Genomic DNA, 27,170 nt, shown 5'->3' with positions numbered 1-27,170 from the left:
ATGCTGGTACAGCCTGGGCCAGTATGACCGACTTATACTGAATTACTCTGAAACAATGGTTGACTTCAGCCCAAACTCTTAATTCACACCACAATAGATACCAGTACGTTATTCTTATTTTAATTTCTGCTGACACACCAGTATACATTTTCAACTAAGACTTGTAGCAGTCCAAGAATGAAACTCTAGCAGAGCGCATTGTCTTTGTGATAAAGTCCAATGCACAGTATGATGCTAGTCCTTAAAAGAAGCCAAGTATATGGACTGTTGTCTAAATGGGATATCCAAGCATGAAACTCTCTCATTGTCTAAGGCTTTGGAAAGAGGTGGGTGTGTATAACAAGAGTTGTCAAAGGCAAACTTCTCTCTTTAGACCTTCATCTCGACAAAGAGTAATAATAACCCTTCTGTATTTCTCTTTCTGGGGCCATCCTCATACGTAACCTCCTCCTCACTCTCCCTTCCATTTCTTGTACCAAACTTACTCTATGCTCTAGGACTCCTCTTGGAAGGTTCCTCGTCAATCTCATTGAATATTTGCTCTCTCCCTGCTGCTCCCAAGTGGGAAGGAATGAGTTTGAGCTTTCTTTAGCTCCTCAGCCACAATTATGTCCCTTCGGATTTAGTTTATTTTTTCAAAATCTCCTCTTTATTGTTAGCCTAGGAAGTTATTTCTCTCAGGGGCTTTCTGTTGGACCTCTCTCATTTACTCCTAGTCTCCCTTGAACACGATAAGTATGTGCCAGATGGAAGTTATTTTCTTCATGACAAGATGAAATTGGTTTGCAAAGCAAACTGATTACACAAACTCTCAAGTGATCTTCCTCTTCAGTGGTTGAGGTACAGCTAAGAAATCTACTCTTCTTAATAAGTTTCTTGGCTATTGCCCAGTTTCTGATCTCACTGTGCTCATTGCAAATTCTCTTTCTGCTTGTTGTTTTTTTTTATTCTTAAGTCACTGGCTGACGCACCTGAAATTTAGCACAATTTCATTCATAGAACAGCACCCTAAGTTTGAAGACTGGACAAAAATTTGTAGTCCAGTTCAAAATTAATTCAATTTCTGTGCCTCTCACTATTCTCCTTGAAGATGGCAGATTTCAGCCTTTCTGCAACATCTAGCCCTTTCCTCTCACTCTTTCTCATGATCAGCATACTTTCCCCCACTTTCATTCTGCAAGCACCAGCAGATCTGTCTCTCGGCTACTGTCATGCTTAATTAGAAGACACTTTGGAATAGTCCTTTCCACTTACTTCATCTGTGCAGCCTGCTGTCCCTACTCTGACACAGCACTCCGAAACATGGCAGTGTGGTAAGGTCCACTGATGCATATATTTTTTATACCATCCCTCACTGTTATGGGATGCAGATCTTAGTTGAAATTAGCGACAAACTTTCTATGTGGGATACCATTTGCCTTCTACCAAAGGTTACACTGAGGGTTACACAGAAAGATCTGAGACGCTGCCCAGTCCTTTTGAGGTCAGCACTTTAACATTGACCTGCACCTTGAAGATCTAGTGCTTGCAGTGCTGGCCATACCATCATTGATCTAACAAATATATTCAGCTACTACATTCTGGTGCAGCTGTAAATAGTTATGACTCTAGAAGACCTCAAAAAGAGCATACACAAAGTAAAAATATGTTAGCCAATTAAGGGGAAAAATATTATTTCAAGGCAAACAGAATTAGTAAAAATCCCCATGAAATCTTAGTCTCGGGTCCCAACAGATACCTTGCTGGTGTGATCAAGTGATCAACTATGCCACTGCAGGGATACCATTCCCTTCCCCAGCCTCCTCTCTGGGTTACTTCTTAACTACTGCAGAACTTCAGAGGCTCTCTGTATCATTAGATTCAGCAAAAGCAGTGCTCATTTAGTAAGGACAAAATGTTTTTGAATGGCTCTCCTTGTGTCTCAGTGGTACTGTATCTGGCATTAAAATGCAAAGGCAGAGAAGAAGGTTGTCTGAACTGTCTGCAGATTCCTCACAGAGAAAAGCCAGTAGGGTCCACCCAGAGGTCAAAGCATGTCTGAGATCCTGCTGAAACCAGTGGAAACAGTCTATTTCATTAGGGACAGTGGATTTCACTAAGCTTTGGATAAAGCTGATAGTAGCATATGCAACTACAAGTACCTCTGTAGCCACTCTCTCTGTCTTTTATGCACCACTTCCTATATGTTTGCTGCATTTGCATGTTACGTTTTCTTTCCTCAGACTGTGAAAACAATAAGGCAGCCCAGCTGTTCTTGTGATACCTATGGAGCACTTATCAGTATGGATCCAGATAAAGACATTTGGGTCTTCCTGAAGACACACTGTAATCAATTATGAGTGGTGTAGCAGTGGTCAGCTTTGCTTGTATTGCATGGGTTCAGAATCCTCTCTCCCTTCTTCCTTCTGTCATTCTGCCTTTACAGATAGTAGAGTGCAACTTACAGTGTAATTTCAATAGCTTGGCTGGAGCCTGACAAATATTGAAATATAAATAAGAAACTAATATTACAGAAGTGAAGAGCATCATGCTTATAATCCTTAGATTATCAGCAATGAGTAAAACAGACAGCAGAAATTAGGTTTCTCCTGTATCAAGCAGAATGCTGCTGCAAAGCTGCCACATCTCTCTTCCTTTGTAGAAAGAGTGAGGCCAATGGCTAATGAAATATTTGCCTGCTAAAATCTTACAACCGTTTTATTGTACCCACACCGTTTTCGCATTAATCCTTCTTTGTTTTAGGTTTTTGAAAGCAAGGGAAGGGTTGTGCTAAGTGCTTGAGATTTATTTCCTGAGCAGGGGATTATATGTAGTCATCAGTCTCACTCCTGCCTTTGTGCATTACCAGTAGAATATAACACCCCTGGGCTCCGCTATACAAAGACTTGCAGGGCTACTAATGCAATTCATGGTGAATAGTTTGACACTGCAAGTCCTGAACACCCACAGAGCTGAGGCAGAAGCTGGAGGGAAAAAGAGAAACAAAGCATCCCTTCAGTTTTGACTGCCTCATTTCAGTGTTTCTACAGAAGACTGTCCCTCCTCCACCCCATGCTGTCCACAACAGTTTTACATGTGATTTTGATTTAAGACAAGTTTGTATTATTCAGCTTGGATTTCTGTCTTCTCCATGTGGTAGGTTTAGTACTGCAGGATCAGAGCCAGGGAACGTTTTTTTTGGGGAGGAATTATCTATTTTCATCTAAGGTGGCCAATATGAAAAAGTGGAATATTTACACACGTATTGCATGTTGGCACTGTACTTTCGGTGCGTGTTGGCTTTCCTCTCCACTCAGGACTAGAAGACTTTCTCATACCGAACACTGAAAACAGTGGTTGCTTCTCTGTCAGGCTGGTGAAAAGCACACAGACTTGAGAGGAGCCATCTGACTTTTAGCCTTTCACACCGCTGAACATCTCACACCTTTTGTATGCAAAAGGCTGACAAGCAATGCCATCTGGCTCAAGCTCTGAGATGAGGGTGAGGCTAACCAGACAGTTATGGTCAGAGCCTTTGTCTGCTATTGGAAATAAATTCCAAGTTAGTCTTAGCACAGATGCTGTCTGACAGTCTTAACTTCAGGATCATTGTTGTAGTTCCATGAAAGTAATTTGTTGCTCATGGAAGTATTTCTATATGAGGCTTTTATTTTCCTTTTTTAAATGTGTCACAGTGAAGCACATTGTAAGCAGATAAATATAAGGTTTTTTGCCACTGATTTTTGTACAATTTTGATTGTGCTCCTGATTTTGGTGTTACTTCAAAATTGTCTTCAACTCCACTGGAAGGCAGCATAACACAGAGGAGCATATATGGTAAGCTTCCAGTTCATCAGCAATCCCTTGTGGATAGATGGGAATTAGATTTTACTAGACCAAACAGAGAATCACAGAATCATAGAATGATTCGTATTGGAAAGGACCTTAAGATCATCTAGTTCCAACCCCCTGCCAAGGGGAGGGACGCCTCACACTAGACCATGTCACCAAAGGCTCTGTCCAACCTGGCCTTGAACACTGCCAGGGATGGAGCATTTACCACTTCTTTGGGCAACCTGTTCCAGTGCCTCACCACCCTCACAGTGAAGAACTTCTTCCTTCTATCTAACCCGAACTTCCCCTGCTTAAGTTTGAACCCATTACCCTTTGTCCTAGCACTACAGCCCCTGATGAAGAATCCCTCCCCAGCATCCCTGTAAGCCCCCTTCAGATACCGGAAGGCTGCTCTGAGGTCTCCATGCAGCCTTCTCTTCTCCAGGCTGAACAGCCCCAACTCTCTCAGCCTGTCTCCATACGGGAGGTGCTCCAGTCCTCTTATCATCCCTGTGGCCTTCCTCTGGACTTGCTCCAACAGCTCCATGTCCTTTTTATGTTGAGGACACCAGAACTGTACACAATACTCCAAGTGGGGTCTCACAAGAGCAGAGTAGAGGGGCAGGATCACCTCCTTTGACCTGCTGGTCACGCTTCTTTTGATGCAGCCCAGGATACGGTTGGTTTCTGGGCTGTGAGTGCACACTGCCAGCTCATGTTCGGTTTCTCATCGACCAACACACGCAATCTATAGTCACAATTCAGTGCCTGCTAGTGGGATTCTTACAAAGCTGTTTTTCCCCTCTTGTTCTTTAAAAGACACATTTTAAAAAATAAAAATAACTTCTCCATAATTTAATCTGCTATTTTAGGAAACAGTAGCTAAACTGATTATTATTCTAATGCTACCACTTTTATTTCCCATGATGACCTTCCTCTAATCTTTGGACATTTTGCTTACACAGACTGAGAAACAGGAACTCTTTAGTACTCCTACGTGTTTCCATCCAACCTTTGCAGCATGATGTTCTTGTATGCTCTGAAAAAATGCTCAACATAAAATGTAAAAGCTCCCTTGAGCTTGGAGTTATAAGTAATATTGACATTTTTATTTACATTTTACAAATGTTTGTGCAACTATGTTTCATAAGGAATCTAAGCACATTTAAAATGAAAGTACTATCATTGCATAATAGCTAAAAAAGGAGTTCTAAGCCTCAGTCCAAAACCAATTTTACTCACAGTAGGACACTGGTCAAACAGCTTAGACTAGAGGCATCCCCTCTGAAGATCCTATCAAACATTTACGAAAAGCAAGCATATTTTATTAAGCACCAAAACTGGCTCAAGAATCTTAAATTAAAATGGAACAAACTACTGCTTATTCTAACTCTGTACTTTTTATAATAAAAAGTACTTTCACCCCACACATGAAACTCATCAAGTAGGATAGTATTATTTATCATAGTACCACTAAGAAAAAGTTACAATTTTCTCTTGAATGATAGAGCTGTTTGTTAGCAAGGAAATCCAGCCAGTTGTACAATATATAGTTGTAATTCCAAGCCTATCAGAATAAATAGAAATACTTTAATTGATGTCAGTAGATTCTGGTTTAAGCTCCACTAAATTCCAAGCTAATTTTCTGTTTGATGCCACTTTAACTCTTTGGTCTTACTATAAAAGATTCTGATTTTCTTATATTTACATAACCTTTCACACACCTATATATCATGACCCTCTGTTAATATACAGACCTATATTCCATGATGATGGAAATAAAGACCTCAGTGCTGCAAATATGACTACATGACTCTGTACGTTACTGGTGTGTATGGGATTATTCATGCCATTAAAATTATATATACCTATCAGCCTGCATAATTGGAACCCAGCACTCTATGAGTTAAATGAAGGACATATGCTCTATTGTTTTAAAATATGTTATCTGCACTATATAAACTGTAAAGTGCTAGCTGATTATTAGAGATATACTTTTGACAATTAATTTTAAAATATTAAAATCTTTATTCCACTTCCACCCTTGTTTGAAAGAAACCCATAAACTTCCAAATCTTTGGAAACTTTTAAAACGCAACCAGTGATCTTTTTCAGAAGGAGCAAAAATATTAAGCATTGCCCTACTTCAAGCAAATATTTCTTCTTGCAAGTGGAACATCAAAAGAGCTTGTGCATATAACACATCAAGTTGTAGAGTTGGCAAGCATCCACTGCCATGTCCAGATATGAAACAACATAAAAGCGCTATCATTTTTCAACATTTTACAGTTGCCATTACAGGCATTTTGCTGTAAATCATCTGCAGCAAATAACAAGCATTATACTGGCTGGAGTAAGAGAATAAAATGCTTATCTGATCATTTGGTAGATCATCTGACACTTGTTGAGAACAGCAGGCTATCACCTGGGGTAAAGCACTTCAGTCCACATGAAGGCACCACTATCAACAGAGTTCTGCACAACATGTGTTTCTGGTATGGAACACATGCTGCAAGAAAATAAAAAGAGCCTGAGTATATCTGTCAGCTTGGAGCCTTTGAACCTTTCTGGATGAATACTGCATTAAGCATCAAATCTCTCTAGTGAAATCATGGTTAGAGGTTGGAGTCACTGAGCATATAGGACCAAGATTTTACCTTATGTCTTCCCAGAGCAAGTATCAATCAACCATTCAGCCTGAGCTTGTTCAAAACAAAACTTTATAGCCTGTATCCTCTAAAATATATTCAAAGTAAGCAGTAGAGTGTATTATGATGTTGGTTTTCCACATAAGAAAATATTCTGTTCCCTACTACAACACCTCAACAGACTGATAAAATGCATTTGCACGATGATTTAACTTGGAAAAGTTTGTACTGAGCTTACCTTTTAAAAGAAGGACTGTAAATGATACATCTTTAGAAATACGAGAACAATAAGTCTTCAAATTTCAGGTTACTCTTACACTAGAATAAAATTTTGCACTGATCTTTTACTTATTTCTATCAGTAATGACAAAACAGAGTAAATTTTAACCATGGTATTAGACATCATAAGAATCAAATTCCTTTAAATTGCTCCCCAGACTCAATGCTTCAGCACCAGCAAACAAATCAAACTTACACCTCTAAGATTAATTTTTCATATAATAATCTATGGCTGCCATACAAATCTTGCTCTGCAAATAACGCAAGTACTTTAGTATCTATCTATCTATCTATCTATCTATCTATCTGTCTGTCTGTCTACCTACCTACCTACCTACCTGCCTGCCTGCCTGCCTGCCTACTTATCACATCTGTAGGGATTACTAGGTAATTTCATATCTTGCACCTGATGTGCTGTGAGGTAGAAACCCTAGAGAGGCATGCAGCCCCTTCTGAAAATCAGGGTATCAAAGAAGTTTAATACAGATAAGAGAGAAGTTGCCAGAAATAATCCAATAATCCATTAGCTTATGTGACTGCAGGCTGGGAGAAGAGCAAGATCTCTAAACCTGACAGAAACAAGATTTTGGATTTTAGACAAAAATTTCATCCAGATTTTTTTTTACCCTGAACAAGGTAACTAGATACTTGCTTTCACAGTTTTGTTGTTTTCTTCTGGGTGAAAAATCCACCCTGACTGCAATAAAACACTCTGCACATTAATGCAGCAAGAGACTATTTTAAAATGGAATTAGTATCGTATATCATCAACTTCCACAGAAAGCAATAAAGGTATTTCCTTGATGTATTATTTCAGGAATTTACACTAGAAACACAGGAAAGACTGATCTCAATATTTTCATCTACAAAAACTTTTACAGCTGTGATCAGAAATGTGCTTCACACAAAGACACCATTTTCAGTTACTCACGGCTATGCTTCCCTCGGGGAGCTTTGCTGGTTGTACTTTATATGGCATGCTCTTAACTTTGAAGGACACATTGGAAGAGAGAGTATAGAGATCATTCTTTCTCTGAAATTAAATAAAAAGGAAAGGAAATTATTAAAACCCATGTTTATACTTAAAAGCATTATGAGAAACAAGCAGAGAAAAAATAGACAGCACTGATTTCCTAAGGCAAAGATGGCTTTTTTTTTGGTAAAGGGTACAGAGATCCTGGGATCTGTATGTGTCCATGAGACAAATACATCATACAGCATAAAGCTGAACTATAAAGACTGCACATTCATATGTGGAAGGGTTAGATATGCAGAAAGACACATACAGTTGTTTCTCATGGTTCTGTCTGAAATAGAAGACTGGTGACTTTGAAGCAGGGGGGAGGTTTATGGGGTGTCTATGTTTTAAAACCTTGCCTCTGCTCACCAAGCCCAAAACAAATCTCAGTATCTTGAGAAGATTTCTGGCCCATGTTGAGACCCGGCTCGTAGAGCTCCTGGCATCAAAGGAATGGCTGTGCTTTCCCAACAACGAACAACAATAGGAACATACATCTTTGCACTTCATTTAGAGTGTGACTGATTTCTTATTGCAGTAGAGCTCAAAACCCCCAGAACAACTCCCTTTGCTTTTTACTACATTATGCAACCGCAATAGGAATGTATAGGAGTCATTGTTTAACTTTATATATATGTATGAATACTTACGTAGCTCTCATTAAGCACTTCAACAAAACCAAAGACATGCTCACAAAAAAAAAAAAAAAAGAAAAAGTGTCTCTGCCAGTTCTCTGTGTTTCATTTATATTTGCCTGTGTTTATAAAATATTATTCAATTAGGCATTACTCTCCCTGGTTCAGAATGACTAAAAACTGCTACATCATATAGCTCATGCTGTGACTTTTAATTAGTGTTTTCACCTCATTTGGAAGCCAGGTAGGCACTGACACACTACATCTGACCACTTGGGTGTCTCATCGTGCTCTTCTGACCTTGACAATCTCCCACTCTGTGCAAAGTGCCTTGAAATGACAGTTAAGTGCTGGCACGTCCACTGGAAAAATAGCTGCCTAAATCTGTAACAATCTGGGATAAGTGCCGACATGTGAAAGTGCATGTTCCCTAAAAGAATCTTAATAGTTGCAATATTTACTACAATGAATATAAATATTTTCCACACACATATTTTGAATCCTGTTGAGTTGTTGGCATCCTTGATATCTAACTGGAGTTAGTTTTGAAGGCTAAGCACATCGGGTATCAAGTAAATCTTTCAGTTCACTTTCAATTTGACATGTTTCAATTTCAACCAAATGCTATCTTGTTACAGACAGATGATCCTGCACACCAAACTATGTCCTATTTTTTCCTTATTTTTATCCCAAAGAAGGGTGGCTGAGTAGGTACCGTGCTCTTCTGGAAGGCAACAATCCTGCTTCTAATTCCACCTCTGCAACTGATTTTTTGGGTGATACTACATGCAACTCATCTCGTATATGCCATCCCATAAAAAGTTGGGGTAGTGATACAGATAGAATCATAGAATCATAGAATCATAGAATAGTAAGGGTTGGAAAGGACCTTAAGATCATCTAGTTCCAACCCCCCTGCCATGGGCAGGGACACCTTGCCCTAAACCACGTGGTCCAAGGCTCTGTCCAACCTGGCCTTGAACACCGCCAGGGATGGAGCATCCACAACCTCCCTGGGCAACCCATTCCAGTGCTTCACCACCCTCACTATAAAGAACTCTGAAAGTGCTTGGATACGCTCTACAAAGTGTTAGGTAGTCAAGTATTAATATGTCCACTGGAATACAGAGGGCTTATGCCTTATCATATCCCTTTACATTAGACTCCTTGAATTAAACCATTTTCATCTCTTGTATGAGAATACTTTTGAAAACCTTAATCATTTTTGCTAACTGTCTCAATCCTTTCTGAGAAATGATGACTAGAATCCAACACACTATCTGACTACTGATTTAAAGAAAGACAGAGCCTTGGATGTAAAGCAGTCTTTCATTATGGCACCAGCTTCTTACACTCCAGTGTATTTGGAACATTAGTGTCACTAAATCCCCTTCTGCAAAACCCTTTCTCCTTCCTTCTGGTTCTCACACATTTAGGAGTGCTGCTCCATTGACAAGACTCAGTTCCTATGTGATTAACTAACATCTCCTCCTCCCTGCAAGGTAGTTTTCCTCTGGAATTTCCTGTTGCATCATAGGCATAAACTCTAAGAATTGCTTTTCCCCTTTCAGCTGTTTTGTAGAGCAACAACTGAAGTAAGAAGACCCCATTATAATTGAGGCTACTGTTTCTTTTCTTCACTGATGGGGAAAGGTTTGTGATGTGAAAATGACCTGAAATAAGCATAACCTAAACCTGGGAGCCAACCTGGATTCAGTGAGATTACCATGGCTCAATTAAAGTTTTCGGAGAACTGCTGAGGTTGGGAGGCACCTTTGGAAATTGTCTTACTCCAGCCACATGCTCAGAACAGGGTCACCTAGAGCAGTATGCTCATGGCCATGTCCATTTGGGTTTTGAATATCTCCAAGAACAGAGACTCCACAAACTGTAGGAGCAACCTATTTCAGTGTTTGACTATCCCCACAGTAAAAACTTTCTTCTAATGTTTAAATTGAATTTCCTGTATTTTAACTTGTGCTTCTTCCTTCTTGTGCTGTTACTGGATTTCATTGAGAAGGCCTGGCTCTGTCTTCTTTACTCCCTCCAATATCAGATGTTTATACACACTGCTAAGATCCTGTCTGAGCCTTTTCTTCTCCAGACTGAACAGTTCCATATGTATAGCCTCTCCTGGTGTTTCAGATGCTCCAAGGCCTTAATCACTGTTGTGGCCCTTGGCTGGGCTTGCTCCAGTATGTCTGTGTCTCATTTGTCCCAGGGAGCTCAGGACTGGACACAGCACTCTAGATCTGTTTCACCATTGCTGAGTAGAGAGAAAGAGTCACCTCCCTCAACCTGCTGGCAATGCTTTTCCTAAAGCAGCCCAAGAGGCTGTCAACTTTCTTTGCTGCAAGGGCAGACACACTGGGCTGATGTTCAACTTGGTGTCTACCAGGACCCTGAGATCCTTTGCTAGAACACTGCCTTCCAGCTGATTGGCCCCCAGCCTGTACTGGTACACTGTGTTACTCCTCCTGTGGTACAGGACTTTGCATTTCTCTTTGTCACACTTTATGAAATTCCTGCCAACCTACTTCTCCAGCCTGTACTGAAGGGCAGTACAACCATCTGGTGTATCAATGACTTCTCCACTTTTCTATCATCTGCAAATGTGCTGAAAGTATATTCTGTCCCATTATCCAAGTCATTAATGATGTTAAACAGTACTGGTATTGACTCCTTGGGTATACCATTACTGATAGACCTCCAGCCGACTTCATGCTGCCAATCACAACACTTCAAGCCTGGCAGTTCAGTCAGTTTTGAATCCACCTCTCTTTCCACCTATCTTCCTTCATTTTGACAGCGTTAAAAACCTTGCTAAAGTCCAGATAAAAAACAATGACTGCTCTCCCCTCGTCCACCAAGATGAACCTCAGTTATCACAGAAGGCTATCAGGTTGTCACAATTTCCCCTTAAATCCATACTGACAACTCCCCATCACTTCCTTGTCCTTCAGATGTTTGCAAATGGCTTCCAGGTTTTTTTCTCCATCACCTTCTCAGGGATTGAAATGAGGCTGATTGGCCTGTAGTTCTCTGGATCCTCCTTCTGAAGATAGGTGTGACATTTGCTTTCTTCCAGTCCTCAGGAACTTCTCCCAGTCACCATAAGCTTTCAAAGATAATTGAGAGTGGTCTTGCACTGACAGCTCCCTCAGCACTTGTAGGTGTATCCCATCAGGTCCTTTGGACTTCTGAATGTCCACTTTGTTTTGATGTTCCCCTAACCTGATATTCCTCCACTGAAGGTAAATGTTGATTGCTGCAGGTTTTCTCTCTGGTCGCAGAGGCCTCGTATTATTGTACGCAGATTTTACTAGTAAAGACCAAAGTGAAGGAGGCATTGAGTAACAACCTTTTCTATGTCCCATTCAGCAGAAGAGCCATATTTTCCCTGAAGGCATATTTTCAGCTGAAGGCTGCTCTCCTGAAGTCCAGGGTTATAGTTTTGGTATTGGCCTTGTCCATTCTGTCTTCTTTTTAAAAAACTAGTTTTCTCTTCAAATATGTAAGTGTTTACCGGTGACATGAAGCCAGCACATTTAGTGCCTTCTGGAACTCATTTGGCTATGCCATAATTTTGTTCTTTTAAAATACTGAGAGCAGCTGAATGTTTCTTATCAGAATATTTAATCTCTTCTTGGGGCTTATATTAGGAATGAGCAATATGAAGAAAACTGCTTCAAATAACTACATAGGGATAGTCAAATCAGCTCCTTAACATAGATGGCATCTCATGAAAGCAAACTACCTTTTCTATCAACAGTGTTTGACATGAAAAATTAGACCAATTTAATATTGTACTTGGCAAATATGTATTTTTTTATACACTTTCATGGTGTTGAACATCTATGAGATGGTCTTCAGAAAACTAATTTTTCCTCATCACAGTAATTATTTTCCATTTTCAGACTCAAGCCATTCTTCATCTTTTATTTTACAGCACTAGACTTCTCACACAAAGTCCCAGTATGCTTCTGTAGTTGTGGAATGATTTGCATTCAGAAAGAAGCCTGAAAAAGCCTTATGTTTTCAATTCTGAGCAATTCATATTAAGCAGGATTCTGGATATGATTTATGTGATTTATGAAAGTAATCTGTAATGGAGAGAGCAGGATATGTTATATTATTAAAAAAGTAGACATTAGACATGCAGCCTGATTGGCTAGGGTACAGTAAAGGCATTAACTCTCTTGAAACATCATATAAAAGAAACACAGCACTCATGGAAAAATAAATTGTTTCACCTACTATACATGGCTTACTTCATTTTCAGCTTATATCAGCAGTAAGAACATCAGAGAAGGGCACTTCCTGTGGATTAATGCTTGGCTGAGGTTAATAACCTTGGGTTGTGCCCACAGCTATCAACTCTTCTCGACCCTTCATTAGGCTCCTGGAAATGCTGCACATCTCCATTGCTTTACAGGAATGGAGAATATAAAAGACTCAAGAGTATTTTCGTGCATTCACAGAATTATGTGTTTGTGGCAAAGGGCTTTAAAACAATGACTGTGGTCAGCAGCAGTTGCCAACAGGATTTTTACTTGTACCAACACCTTGGAGATACAGGCAGCTGCCTCTCCCACAGCCTTGTTTGTAATTCTCAAGTCATTTGTGAGAAACAAGATTTCTTTACCATATCATTTTTTAAATAGCATATGCTTAAATATTCAGCGTTTACTGGAAGCAGCAGAACCTGTGGTTTGCAATTCAAGCTGAGGACTTCATTATGGCTCAGAGGAAGGCGAAGGAGGAATTTGGTATTTATGATTGTCAGTGCCTAATGACCAACAGTAGGGAGCCCAGCCCTAGCTACACTGGCCTTTTGAGGTTCCCCTTGTGTTAGAACAGCAGAGTCTGCTCTTGAGCACGTTGCTGAGACAGTAGCTTGCCAATGTCTTGGGAAGTAGGCAAAACATGGCCATTCCCTGTGTTGTGTGGGTGGTAGATCCCTGCTGGTGTGTTTATTAAGGCTTCTCTCTCTCTACACACTTTTGTTTTACAAATAGATTTTTGAACTGAAGCCTTTGTTTTCTATAACAGTTGTGAGACACAGAAGCATCCAGAAATGAAGGAAAGTGTTCCAAATAAATATCCAGTACAATGTTTCCCTAAGTACAATTGAGACAAACAGAAATAATGTGAGAAGTGCTGGAAAATCCTGGATAATTTGAAGGAGAGTTCTCCAGCCTCCAGTGGAATGCTGGTAGTTTCTGCAGGAAGCTCATGAAAAAACCTGAAATTTCCCCAAAGCATCGTTAAAGCATATGGAAGCATTCTAGTCATAGACCGGACTAGAATGCAGGGACAAATCCGGCCCACAGGGAGCTAGATTGAGGGTAGGAGGAACAAAACTTCTAGCAGCTTAAAGAGGTCTGACAGGTCATTGTTCTGCAGGTTTGAAGAGTTTACTGGAGATACTCCCCAGAATTACTTTGTTCCATTTCCTCTACGGAACATTTTCAACTTCTCTGAAATACTTTTTTTCTGGTTAGGTGTAGCCCAGTGAAGCCATCCTAACTGAAGGGCACGTACTTCCTCTATCACAAGCTGCACACTTGGATGGAATTTTCCCCCCAGAACTTATGTCTCTTGCACTTGGGGTTCAGTATTGTTACAACAGTATTGGCCCTGCTTGATTAAAACTTGTTTCCCTTTGTGTCTGCTGGAGTCTGGCACATTTTAGACAAGAGGGTAAGCAATATGGTGCTACCTTTTAAATATATGCTTTGGGAATTCATTAGCTTGCTTTCTTTGACCCATACCTCCAGAAACCTGAACTACTGCCAATAAATAGAGTAGCTTGCATAAATGCTGAGAGTAGAGGTCATGTAACTATTAGTTCTTGTATTAATTTGTTAGAAAAATGTACGTATGACTCTCTGCGTGGTCAAAAGTACTTGTGCTATTTGTAACAAGAGAGTATGTCCACCCAAATGTATCTGTGACCAAAGGCAGCTCCTCTGAAAATCAAGACATCCTCATTTCTATCATTAACTTCTTAAACTTCACATATTAAATCTTTTACATTAATTTTAACAGACTTTTAAATTATAAGAGGCAGATACTTTTTTGTGATTTCAGAATACTTTAATATACAGATTTTAACCTAACATTACATATACTTTAGCTCATCTAGCAAGAGCCTCATGTTCTGCTCTTGTTAACATTTTGACATTATTTTAAATAGCAATGAATGAAAACAAAACTAGTCCACACTCTAAACTCTCCATCTAGTTCAGCCCAGAGCCAAGGTCTGTCTCTTTCTAGCCTTCATTCCACATTAACAATCAAATCCAGTGTAATGCAGCATTTTTGGACACACACAGTTTTATTTTTTACTTATTTTGTTTTTTCAAATAACAAGGGTTGTTTGACATAAAGGCAAATTTCTTTGTTGACTTCCTCCTTTTGTTATTTTATGTGGCTTGAAGGGCAGTGCATCAAATTTATGGCTTTTAATTCCCATTCTGAATTAAAATAATCTACTTAAGTTCCCTATGTGGCTTATAAATGGCAATTAATGAGAGAACAAGATACCTCTCTCACAGATTTTCCTGGTGCTTCCCCAGTTCCATCCACGGATAGGGAATTTAGGCTGGACACAGAATTATTCTTTGAAAACACTAACCAAACTTCCCTTGACTGAGATGTTTTCCACTGGACACAGAAAGAGGTCCTGTGCTGGAGGATGCTGAGGATGGAAACTATTGTTCCTTGGGGTCATATTCCACTTACAGATGGAATAATTGCTCCCACAGTAAAGAGGAGAGGGAGAAAAGTGATTGAATAAAGGAGCCTATGCAAGAGCTAGATCTCTTACCTGTCTTGGACCACCTCCGCCAGTTCACCTCTGTTCTGATTTCCAAGCCTCTGCAAACACACACGTGCTGCACAGAGGATAGTCTGTGTGACCCCACTGCGCTGGTTATCTGCCTTCAGCCTCCAATGGCCTTTGTGCAGATAAACTGAATCCTTGTCCCAAAAGCAGTACCTGGCCTGGAGAATTTCTCGCACACTAAAAGGAGTCTCTGAGTTCACCAGTAGTAAAATATGGAGATTCTCAACAAAATTTCTCATCAAGGAAGCACAATTAAAGCATTCACTCTAACAGTGATGATAGCTTCAAGTGCCAGGCAATGAAGGCAAGGACATGAAGAATGACAGAACTGGGAGGACTTCTAGCTGATGGCCCAAAATAATAAGGTATTTCACCAGGCTCTTTCTCACTTCTCTACCCTTCCAGACCTCTCAATTTCTTTTAATGTCCTTGTAGAGGTGCAGCTTCAGCAGAAGGGGAACACCATCATTCTATAAAGCAGGGATGTTGGGTTTCTCAAGCTGAGGAGGGAACTGAATTCACATCTTCCAGAAATGACTTCTCTAATCACTAAACTGCCAGCTCTAGCTTCTGCCACTGAATATTGAATTAAAAAGGTCTTTAAGTCTTTCAACTAATGCTTTAGGATCCTCTTGAATAGTTTTTAGATTCTTCCTTCTGAGAGGGTGGAAATATTCCCACTTAATCCTGATTTGGGTGCCTCTCTTCCTGATAAGGGATAGTCCTCATGCACCACTCTGATGGTTAGTACAAGTCAATTTGCCTGAGGTACCTCACTGTCTCGGTATGCTGTATAGGGAGCCTAGATATTGAGTTTCAGGGTTTGGATAGCAGTCTGAGGTCAGGCACTTAAGATGTGGGTGTTGCAGCACTCATCATCTTTATTATGTCAAGCATATATTTCCATTTTTAGGCATCTAAAATGAAAGGGGTGCGTGTTCAGAAACACTCAAACAACAACTATTTAACAGAGAAGGCAAAACATGGCTTTGTGTACTAAGGGAGCACCCAATTACAGTGTGGCTGCCATATTTCTGTTGCTTTTCAGCTTTCTCAGATTAAAACTAGATTTTTCTCCCTTCTAGCTATTAAAGTTCACACAGTCAGGGGTGCCAAATTCAAGTATCTGGATCTGTCTAAAAGTCAAGAGAGAAACAACGCAATTATATTCAAAAACATGGGAAGAAAACAAAACAAGCATCAAACCTCTTGGGAACCTGGCACACCCTCTGTGGGTGTTTTTACACTACTGCCTCCCCAGGCTCTCCCAGAAGGAGATTTTTATCACTCTGAGGAACTTTCAATACAGGCTGAAAGAATAAGCTGAGTTCTATGTCCAAAAGTGCTGTAAGGGTCTAAAGAGCTTGCAGCTTGGAAGGATGTCACAAATCAGACAGATGGTACAGATTCATCATTTAGAAATGAATTTTTGAAACAGATGTTTTACTAGCCAACTCCTGAGTCTTATATTTAAAACTACCCATAAGAGTTCAAAGAATACAGGGCAAGATCTCCTTGGATCTCCCCCTCATGACTCAGAAATACCATGATTACACAAATGGGAACATAATATAGCCCTAACAGGACCCAACGTAACATAACCATGTAAGGTTGTTTCTCTTTTGCACGGATCAGGCTATTATTTGCTTGATCAGCAAATCTGAATCCAAAAGTCAGCTTTACTAGAGGGTTCATATTTACAACCAGGCTTTGAAGTTAATCCAAAAAAGTCTGTGATTCTTCTTGGCCTTTGCACAATGTCTGTCTATCTTTGTTGGCTGGTTGGGAAATTTGGGCTGCTTTATTTACTCAAACATGTCTAATCATTGCACGTCATTTAACTTTTATATGTTATGGGAGTCTGGGTTTTAAGGTGACAGATTACAACTGTCAAGAGGCAAAAGGGTCAGCTTTTGTCAGTTAAACTAAGTGGAAGAGGAAGGAGTCACTCAATATATGACTGATCTTTTGTGGCAACAAAATATGCAGACTGATCCATATAACTTCGATGAGAAACATGAATTATTTCATCCTGGCATTAATCAATCACTTTCAATCAAATTCTTCTCAGGTTTGTATTAGCGTATCTATGAGAAGAAAATGCATAATGACAGTGTGCTCTCAGCTTTAATGAGCACAGTTTCTTCTGCAGATCATCATATCTTCATTTAGATTATAACACTCTTGAGGAATGTTGTATTTCACTATTATCCTGCTTTCTTTAGTATATGAAAATTTTGTACATTAATTGAATGTGCAAAAGAGTTTGGGATGTTGCTGTAGAGACAGCAACTTTTACTCTAAGTTTCTTTACAAAACCATGACTGTGGGGTTTGGTCTGGCCCTTCAATCGTCCTTCCTGGTTCAGAATCACCACATCTTGATTGTTTGACTGTATTCCACTCCGCAGATTGAATCTGCAGATTTCAGCCTAGCTAACAGCAGTTGTTTTTTAGGTATACTTTAGTTTACTTCTGGAGCAACCTTAGGAACTAGGAAGTTTACAGGCTTACCAAGAGCAGGTGATGCTCTTTTTAGGAAACTATGCTCTACAGTCTTTTATGGCAATGGCTGTACAACTGTTAATTTTAAAAGGGGCTGTGAAAAAGGGAACTGTTTTGAGGTGAGTGGGAAGAAGGCAACCAGATCCCATCATGCTATTTGCTCTCTCTCTCTCTTCTCAATATCTAAGTTTGCATGTGAAGCAGAGGTCATGTTACTCTGGCAGCTTCTTACACACAAATGGGAGGATGCAACAGTTCTCTGGGGACTACCTTTTTTTTTTTTTTACTTACTAAAAAATGCTGTTGATTTACGTGGAGTTTTTTGAGCCTTTACAAGGCTTGCAAGTTACTATTTGAAGGAAACAGAAATATTTCCTAAGGATACAGATAAAAGGTAAAATCACAGCCCATAAAAAGCCTTGTTTGATAGCAAGTGTCTGTAAGGACAGTGGAGTCAGCAAAAGATGTTTTTGTAGGAGTGTTTGCCATGAGGCCTCTGCACCCAGGGAGTCTATAGGATGGCTCATCCTTTTCCCTACCCACAGGTTGCTGTAAGATTCCGCTTCTGCTTTGAGCTCACTGAGTGAAGGGAGGTTCAGGCATAGCAAGCAGGATTTATTAAGGTGCAAGGAGGAGCTAAAAGCCCTGCAGCCCCGGCATTGCCTAGTGTGTTGGCACACTCCCATGTCCCAAGGCATACTTTGACCCTTCTCCACTATCCAGATCAGAAGAAGGGCAGAAAAGGTGTTTCAAATCAGCTGGATAAAGTATCCTCTGAAGACATCTCTCTGTCTTGTCACTGGCTACAGAGTTAGGCAACCAAAATTGACATCTAATTTTCAGATTACTAAAATTATGTAAGATGTGTCCCACTGCTCCATTAAACATGCCACTGAAATTTCATGCAGTTATCCTTGTTCTGAACCTAAGTCAGGCTAACTAAATTTATAATTTAGAAAAATATTTTGTCTTTATGAAAAGCCACTGAGAAAAGGAGATTGCGTGTCTTCTGCAGCTAGTTTGTTGCAACTGTTACACATCCTCTGTCACATCCAAAAACTGAGAGAAGCACTCTCTGTTTCTCATTAAGTTTTTTTAGCTTTAATCTCTTACAGTTATTTCTTGTTACATACTAAACTGGACCTGGAAAAACTTTTATAAGGCTAATTCCTGCTGAAATAGCTGTAAATAGCCTAGAAAATTGGCATCTAAGGATCCGTGCAAGGAGTTTCATTTATGTGTGTGTTTTTTCACAAGACCTTGGTTTGGGCCCTTAAAGAGTTAATTAGATTTCACCAGTAGAATGATGAACAGAAAGACTTGATTGGATCTGGAATATGTCAGGTCCAGTTACCAGTAAGGTAATTAGCTAAGGGAGCTAAGCTTTATTTCTTGCTTGGTGACAAAGATGGGGAAGGTTCACCGTGATACTGCTTGCACAGAGCACTGGTCAAAATCATCACAGATTGTTCCAGCCAAGGAGAATATCTCTGCCTCTTTGCCTGTCTCTACGTGTTAGGAACAGTGGACTAGTGCAGTTAAGAGAGACTAGCCAGTGTGCAAATGTCAGATAGACTCTTACTGGAATGAGAAAAAAATTGGAATAAAATTCCTGCCATATTTTCCAAAATACGTTTTTTCCATGAGTGCAGAGATGCACTACTGGCATTGTCTGTGCAAAATTTTGTCAGATCTTTGCAAAAGCTTGCACTAGAAGATGTCCACCTCAGTTACCCTGATCTGGGAGGACAGGGGGACATTCAAACTATCAAGCTTTGGGCTTAAATTTGAACCAGAGCCTACCTTTTTTTCCCCACTAGCAGATGACTCACTGAGCAAGCCTAAATGTCTAGCCTTTCAAACACATTTGCTAAATATGCCTCTACTTAAAAGCATTATATTTTTGTTATGGGAACTGAAGAAGAGATATCCAAGTTTCTTGGAATTGATCGTTAATAGAAAGAACTCTCAAATCAGGAATGAATTCACCTAGTATCTGAAAGGATGCCCTTTGTTATTGAGCTAGACAGAAATCACTTTTCCTCAAGCAAGGCCAAATAATTCTATGCTCTCTTCAGTCATAATGGTGCTCATAGCTGTTGCAGAAGAAACACAGAATGTAACCTTAAGTCCTGACAGAGAGGTAGAAAAACCTTTCAAGTTATCATTTTGGCAAGTACTGCCATAGTCCCATACACTAAGAGAGACCCATGACCCTCAAAGTATGCACCCATTGTGGATTTGGAGCCATGATGGTTAGCTATTGAGCTGGCATTCAACTTCCTGTAAATACTGTCCCATCTGCCTTCTTGTTTCTCCAGGAAAGCAAGTCAAGTGAGGAAGAATTTATTTTATCTACTTTCACATTGGAGGAAAGGGAGAAATTAACTCAAAAGGTGTGAGGAACTTGATTTGAAGCTCTTGTTGTAATCTGAAGATCCTCAATTCTTTTCTTGTTAGCGTAAGAGGTACTGTGTCAATGAATCATTCTTCTACAGCTATGGGGAACACAAGAAGGTTCTTGTGTTCTAGGTAGAAAGACTAGGGAATTCTAAATCACGTTAAGAAGGAAGGCGACAATCAATCAGTTTGATCAAGATAGGATCTGCAGTTTTTTCCTAGTAACAGCAAACTGAATTATAAGTTTTTCAATGCCCAGTGTTAAAGATATGACAACCACATAGTTCTATAGACTCATGGTCAGCTGTGAAGTTAATGGCTTACAGTGCAATCCCTCTGCTTTATGCAGTGTAAATAGAATTCTGAGGGCAGATGAAGTTGGAAATGTAAGAATTTGCAAAGAGAAGTTAATTTTTTCCATGGTCTGCACTGTCCCTTCTTTTTAGTGTTGAGACACAGATTGTCACTACATGAGTATTGTATGTCATATGAGCTTGATACATACTACTCTTCCCTAGATTAACAGACAATGAATATCAATGAATTTTTAAGCTGGACACAGTGTACACCATACACTATTTGGCTCTAAGAAAAACCTTTCATTGGGAAAGATGTGATGAATGCAGAGCACATCATGGAGACCTAAATGATCATTGACTTGGGCCAGTCTAGGAAAGCAGAAACAAAACCAGGAAAGGTGTTTAAAAATAATCTTGGAATTTTCAGGTAGGATCCAGGACATAAATATGAGAGGGAGTGATAGTGAGAAAAAGAAGAGTAAGCAGCATGCATGCGACCTGGACAGGAACCAGTGAGATGTTACCTTCAAGAAAGTGATAATGCATTTGATCCATTTAATGTCATCATTTGTATTCTTAAATATCTGTTCAAATAAAAGATGCAGGGGTCTTATGCATAGAAAGAGACTTTTGTGTGCATTACCTCCAGGAATGTTTGGGCCCATAGCCGGGACCTGATTTTCAGTGCTGCACTCTTCCCTCTTTCCAGTTGTCCCACAGTACAGGAAATCAGGATACACTTCACATTTGTACAGTTCTGTGTGCAAAACAAAGGGAAGTCATACTTGTGCTTTAAGAATTTATATAATCATTTTCAAATGCTATAAACTAGCAAAACAAATCAACTTTCCCTTAAAGAGTTAAATCAGTAATTTCATCTAATATACATGAGATACCCCATGAGTCATTGTGAGAACTATAAACCAAGGGAAAGAGTCTTTGAATACAACCACCTACCTGTAGTAATTAAAATAAAAGTAATACTTTTCAACAACATCTACTCTGAAAAACTCTTAAAATATCCAGGTACTTACTAATCCTTCGAAGCATGTGTTTTGTCTTCATCTGTCAGTCATTTTGTGATTTCAACACTTCTTTTTCCTGTTGTCTATGCCTAAAGTCTTTATATTCCTAAATCTGTCTCTTCTTATAACTCTCCTGTTACTGATGTTTACATTATAGCAGCCAGAACATTTGCTGAGATTCTTTAGTTGCTCTACTTGAAACTTGTTGTCCATGAAACATTCCTGATGAGCAGTGATTCTGGCTCATACACAGGGTTGAAGACAAAAGCCAAGCAATGCAACTCAAAACTCTATACTTTGTTAAAGTCTGCCAGAAGAATGTCTCAAAGGTTAAAGGCTGACTGGAAGCCACAGAAGGGAATGAGCAGAGTCTCATGAGGTAACCACAGAAATGATGTGGTTGGTTGGGGTGTAGAAAGGAAAAAAGATCTTATACAAAAATGAGTAAAGGTGTGTGTAAATAATGTATAGGTTTATATATGTAAATGGATTTTACCTGAAAAGTTTTGGTTTGATTCACAAGGAAGGCTCAGGTTTTAATTGATTCACATTTTTAGAACAAAGAGATTTGTAAGAGAATCCTTCCCTTACAGATGCTTTATTGACACTCATCACAGAAGGGCTTGTGACCTTGAACGCAAAACTAAGTTTTCACAAGTGTATTCCCTTGGGACAGTGAGAACGGCTGCACTACCGAAGCCCATACTTCAGGAAATGAGATGATAATGTATGTATTCCCTTAAGGAATATGTACACAGCTTTATACACAGCTTTCCCCACAAATCCAAATCTCTGTCTTATCACAAGTTAAATAGAAGCTGTGTGCTTACTCACTGTTTTCTGCCTGAAAAATGAAACTGTAAACCCTGGAACCTGCAATGCTAAACTTTTTTTTTTTTAAACTAATGAATGTTTCAAAGTATCTGTTTATTTGGCTTTTCATATTTAAACATCCTCCAACCAGATTTATTTATCTTGCAGGAAGGAGGAGAGCTGTTTTCATTAATCATAGTGGTTAAAAACACATATCAACAAAATAAATCATTAGTATGCAAAAAGGTCTACTTTTGCCTGACATTTTAGGACCTGAACACATATTTCTATTTTTCTTAGTAATGCATTTAGCCTGTAGTGATTTTCAGAACACTGTAACATTAGAACTAATGGTAAAGAAACCAAATATTTCATAAACAATATAAATAGAATAAGAAGTTCTCAGAACACTTTTTCCTCTCTGTGAAAATGCTTTGATGAAAAAAACTTAAAATTACAAATTTTAACAAAGAATTACCTTTGGCCAGTCATTCATTTTCCAGAGCAACACTCACTTTCTATGTATACTTCCAATATGTCAAATAAAACCTTATTTTTCTGGATCCGTAATATGCACTGCTGAAGGCACATAGAATAGAGACACCTTTCTAACTGAACAAATGACATATTGCTTTTCTATGGCTGTCCTGGAAAAGTCCTGCTATATATCCAGTGGTAAGCACTGTATCCAATCCTGTCCTAATTTGTACTTATTAAAAGCATAATGTACTAGAAGACTGCTTATCACAGTGCCAATTTTACATTACTAAGTACTCAGCTAAATACTACCTGTCTACATCAAGCAGCTGAAAAATCTGTGCTTCCTAGTTTAAGATGCAGACACAGTACATACTTAAAAACTTTGTTAACCACTTTCAGTCGCTGCAGTAATTTCTATGTTGGTAGCATATGAGCCTAACCACTGAGAAAGATAACTGATTATTAAGGTATTACTGAAGAATGGATTAAGTGTTCTGTGGTATTGACTGGAATGTCTTCAAAAGCCCAGGCATTTTTCCTGCAGCCCCAGTGGAATCGGATTCTTCCCAGGGTATTAGGTTGATGAAAGAATTACATAGGAATCAACAGTGATTATTCTTTAAAATGGGTTCATCTGCAATTTTGTTTTTAATAACATTATGGCATTCATTACTTTCAGATTCTATCTTCTTCCTGTTACAAAAATTGCCAAATTAACTTTCAGAAGCAGCATAATTATGCTATTACTGCAGAATACTTAGGTCAGTGAGGTTCTTTTCTTCCTACCAAATTCTAGTGATGTCATGCACTTCAAACATGAGCTTGCATTAAACATCTTAATAAGAGACTGGACAGCATGAAAGAAACTCTGCCTGAGGTTTATAAAAATAGATGGAAAGCATTGACTGCATGAATCTCACGACTGACCTCAAGGTCACCAAGTTCGAACACAGCCTCTAGGCCAGCAGAGCTGATACCTGAAGTGCTGAAGTATGCTAAGGATGGGACATTGAATGCAGCAATGCGAAAAACCCCAACCTTCTGAAAATACAGCCAAGTTCAAATACTCAGGTACCAGACTGGCTAATCAGAACTATTTTCCTGGGAGAGAGATCTCTGCTCTTGCTCCAGCATTATTTGTAATGTTTAAAATGTATGTGCCTTGCTTGTGGTACTGTAAGGGGAGAGGGTCTTACTTTTCCACATGAATATAAGTACTGACTGGGGGGAACAAATATAGTCCAAAGCATTTGCATGTCAGAACTGTTACTTTACATTAAAATGTTCATTTTAAGTATGAGTTATGCTTTATGAAAAAGCCAGAATGGTAAGAGTCAAGTTAACAGTGAGAGACCTACCTTTCAGAAGTCCGAATCTGAAATATAATTCATTAGAAGAGGGCCCATTCTCCAAATCTGTGGTGAAACTCCCTGTGATAAGTGTGCAATTGCAAGACCACAGAGGTTTGTCTGCAAACAGCCAGGAGTAAGACAACCAGGATTTTGGCATGCATGATCTTTAATGTAAAGTTCTGTCAAACAAAATAGCTAACCTGTGGCTCGGTGATATGTAGTAAACAGTATTTTAAACTGAGGGGTTAAAAATCACTCAGAAAAATACTTCAAAGTCAGTAAATAAATTGCAGTCAAACCAACAGCCACCTTGATAAACTGCATACATATTCCCAGTTTATAGTTTTTAGATAGCTCACCAATATTTTTGCAGAGTTTTTCCTGTGAGGTTCTGCCACTGTGACTTCCCTTCTCCTGATGTAATGAGAAATTGTGGAATTATATAAAAAAGCAGCAAGTTCAGGAGTGTCTTGTGGAATAGCAAACTGCAAAGAGAAAAAAAAGTGAAAGCTAATGACATACTCATGCAATGATTCTAACAGATTTGTTCCCTTCTCAGAGGTCTTGAATTTTGGATTAACACTGTTTTTTCAATTTAACAACACAGCCATGAGAATATGGTGTCTTCAACTAGGAACATGATGAGTAATAGCACAGCAAGATATTGCTCAGTTATAGCAGATGATATTTTTTCCACTTTTCACTGGTGTTAACTTCACTGTTGTGCTTTACTTTGTTAGACTCTTTGGGCCAGATTCTGATCTCTATAACAGGATAAATTCAAAGCTGCTGCACAGAAATCTTGTCGTTAGTTCAGATCAGAATCTGTCTATTGAAATATAAGGATTTTGCCAGCTTTAGAACATAAAAGAAAAGGAAATCTGAATTCTAGCAATACAACTTTTGACCATTATTTCTTACAGATTTCTTTTGGTAACAACTCAACTTTGTATAACACAACAGTTTGTTCTTTTTTAATCTCATATTAAAATGCACTCTCTTCAGCATTTTTATTCTCTGATTAAAAGCTATATTTATTGTTGGCAGTTTGTCTAATTTCTACACAGAGCATTTATGTCTTCTTTCAAGAAGCCTCAGAGAACACCTGGGAATTCAATTGTTATGGGGGGAAAGATAAATCCTAATTCATAACAATCCAATCATGTAAAATCACTACAAAATATATGAGGAAATTTGCAATAAGATCTCAACAGGAATTCACCTAAACATAGACAAGAGTATTCTTTAAGGGCATCAGATTATAAAGAGCTACATCAGATCCAACTTATCAGTACCTTTAACCTCTGAACACAAAATATCTTAAACAAATTCCTGAAGAAAATGATCGTAATTGTAAGAAATGCTGTAGCAGTAGAGGGAAGACAATAGCTATAAACACACAAGAACTTCCACATACTAATGCTGTGTAGTACTAGGTTTGGAAAATCTGTACCATTCATCTGATTAAAATTATGAGGTTGAAGAAGGAACCGTTTTGATATTCTCTGAGACCTTCAGTCAAAAGCATGCAAGAAGTAAATGATACTAGAATTTATTAACTGATGAAAACCCCCTTAGGCAAAAACAAGATATGTTTTTTTCTATTGCTTAATTAGGTTAACATTGTCTTTTTGCAATAAGGGAACAGTAAAATAGCTAGTAAATCTCTTCCTCTTGATGTGATAACATGCGGGAATTCTCTTTCCAGGATTCTTTCAGCAGCACATATAAGCTTCTTTAATGATGACACAAGAACCACAATATATTATCGCATGCCTTCAAGAAGCCCTCAATATATGATCACAACTGATGCATATCTAGATCCATTTAAATACTAGATGGTTTCTATATATTTCTTATTTTTTTTCATAGATCCTAGTCAGTCATGTTTGTGGATGTACCTGACCCATGTGGTGGATTTTAGCTGCTATTTTGCTGCTTCCCCAAGATACCTCACTCATGGTACTGCAGTGCTCAGCTACTGAGAATGTGCCGTGTGTGTCACCTTGTATCATCTACCACAGTTGGAAACCACTGCCTATACCTCTGGTATTTGTAGGCCCGGGCTCCATAAAACTACTTTTCACCATCAGCCTGGGGAAAAAACCCCAACTCTTCAGGAATACCGGCGAAGGATAGAAGTCCATCTTCTCATCAACACTGACTTTAAGCAGATGTGGAAGGAAGAGTAAGAACAGGACATTCATACACAATGCTCTCTCCTAATACCTTTCAGCTTCCAAATGTTTTCAGTTTAGGGACTTCCTGATCTGCATGAAGTTTTTGTTCATTTATTAATCTTCACTGGCCTTCTCTTTTGCGAATTTGTCCAGTTTCCTTTTAAAACAGGTAAACTTTTAACCCTGACAACTTCCCTTGGCAACAAGTTCCAGACATCTAATACTTGTCACTATGAACCAACACTTCCTTTTGCTTGTTTTGAATCTGGATTTACAGGCTTCATTTGATGCTCCAATTCCTGTGCAGTGAACACGCTGCATTCCTGTGCAGGAATAGGCGAGCAGTCAATCCCCACCCACACTCTTCCTGCTACTTCTGATCTTGCGGATCACATTTCTGCATAGTCACCTCCTTTCTAGATCGAGACATCTCAGTGTACTTAGTTCCTCCGTTCCATATCTTTCATCAGTCCTTTCCCTACTCTTTACACCTTTTGCAACACTCATAATTTTATTATCCTTTCACATGCCTCACTGCCTTCAGAGAAAGATAAGCTACAGAAAAGTCCCTAAGTAAGAGTCTTCCCATGTGCGCAGAGGTTTGATTTATGTTTGTGGAAGAAACAACAAAAAACAGAGGAAACCTTTCTATAAGACAAGAAATTCAGCAATGGCGAAGAATATACTGGTCTAACAGAAACTGAACCATCTAAGTAATTTCAAAGGGGAAATGCCCAAGCACCCTAAGAGAGCTAGGTTCTGAAACCCAAGAGGAGCCATCCGTATAATGTCCTTAGCCTTATTGGGGAGTTTGAGCCAGCCATCCTGCTGTTTATACAAAACCTGAAGGAAGTCGTCTCTGTATCCTCTTCCC

At 39.1% G+C, this 27,170-nt stretch overlaps 1 protein-coding gene across 1 annotated transcript in view; it reads right to left on the bottom strand.

The window, feature by feature from the left end:
• Positions 1 to 27,170, bottom strand: part of ITGA8 (integrin subunit alpha 8) — a 112,148-nt gene that overhangs the window by 4,448 nt on the left and 80,530 nt on the right. Inside the window, 3 exon segments of the mRNA XM_030495772.1 lie at positions 7,672 to 7,773; positions 21,090 to 21,203; positions 24,476 to 24,601. Of these exon segments, the coding sequence (XP_030351632.1) occupies positions 7,672 to 7,773; positions 21,090 to 21,203; positions 24,476 to 24,601 (342 nt within the window).

The sequence above is a fragment of the Strigops habroptila genome, chromosome 1 (assembly GCF_004027225.2).
Source record: "Strigops habroptila isolate Jane chromosome 1, bStrHab1.2.pri, whole genome shotgun sequence".
Lineage (NCBI taxonomy): Eukaryota > Metazoa > Chordata > Aves > Psittaciformes > Psittacidae > Strigops > Strigops habroptila.
The sequence above is the reverse complement of the archived record's forward strand: the minus strand, read 5'-3'. Positions and strand labels throughout refer to the sequence as shown.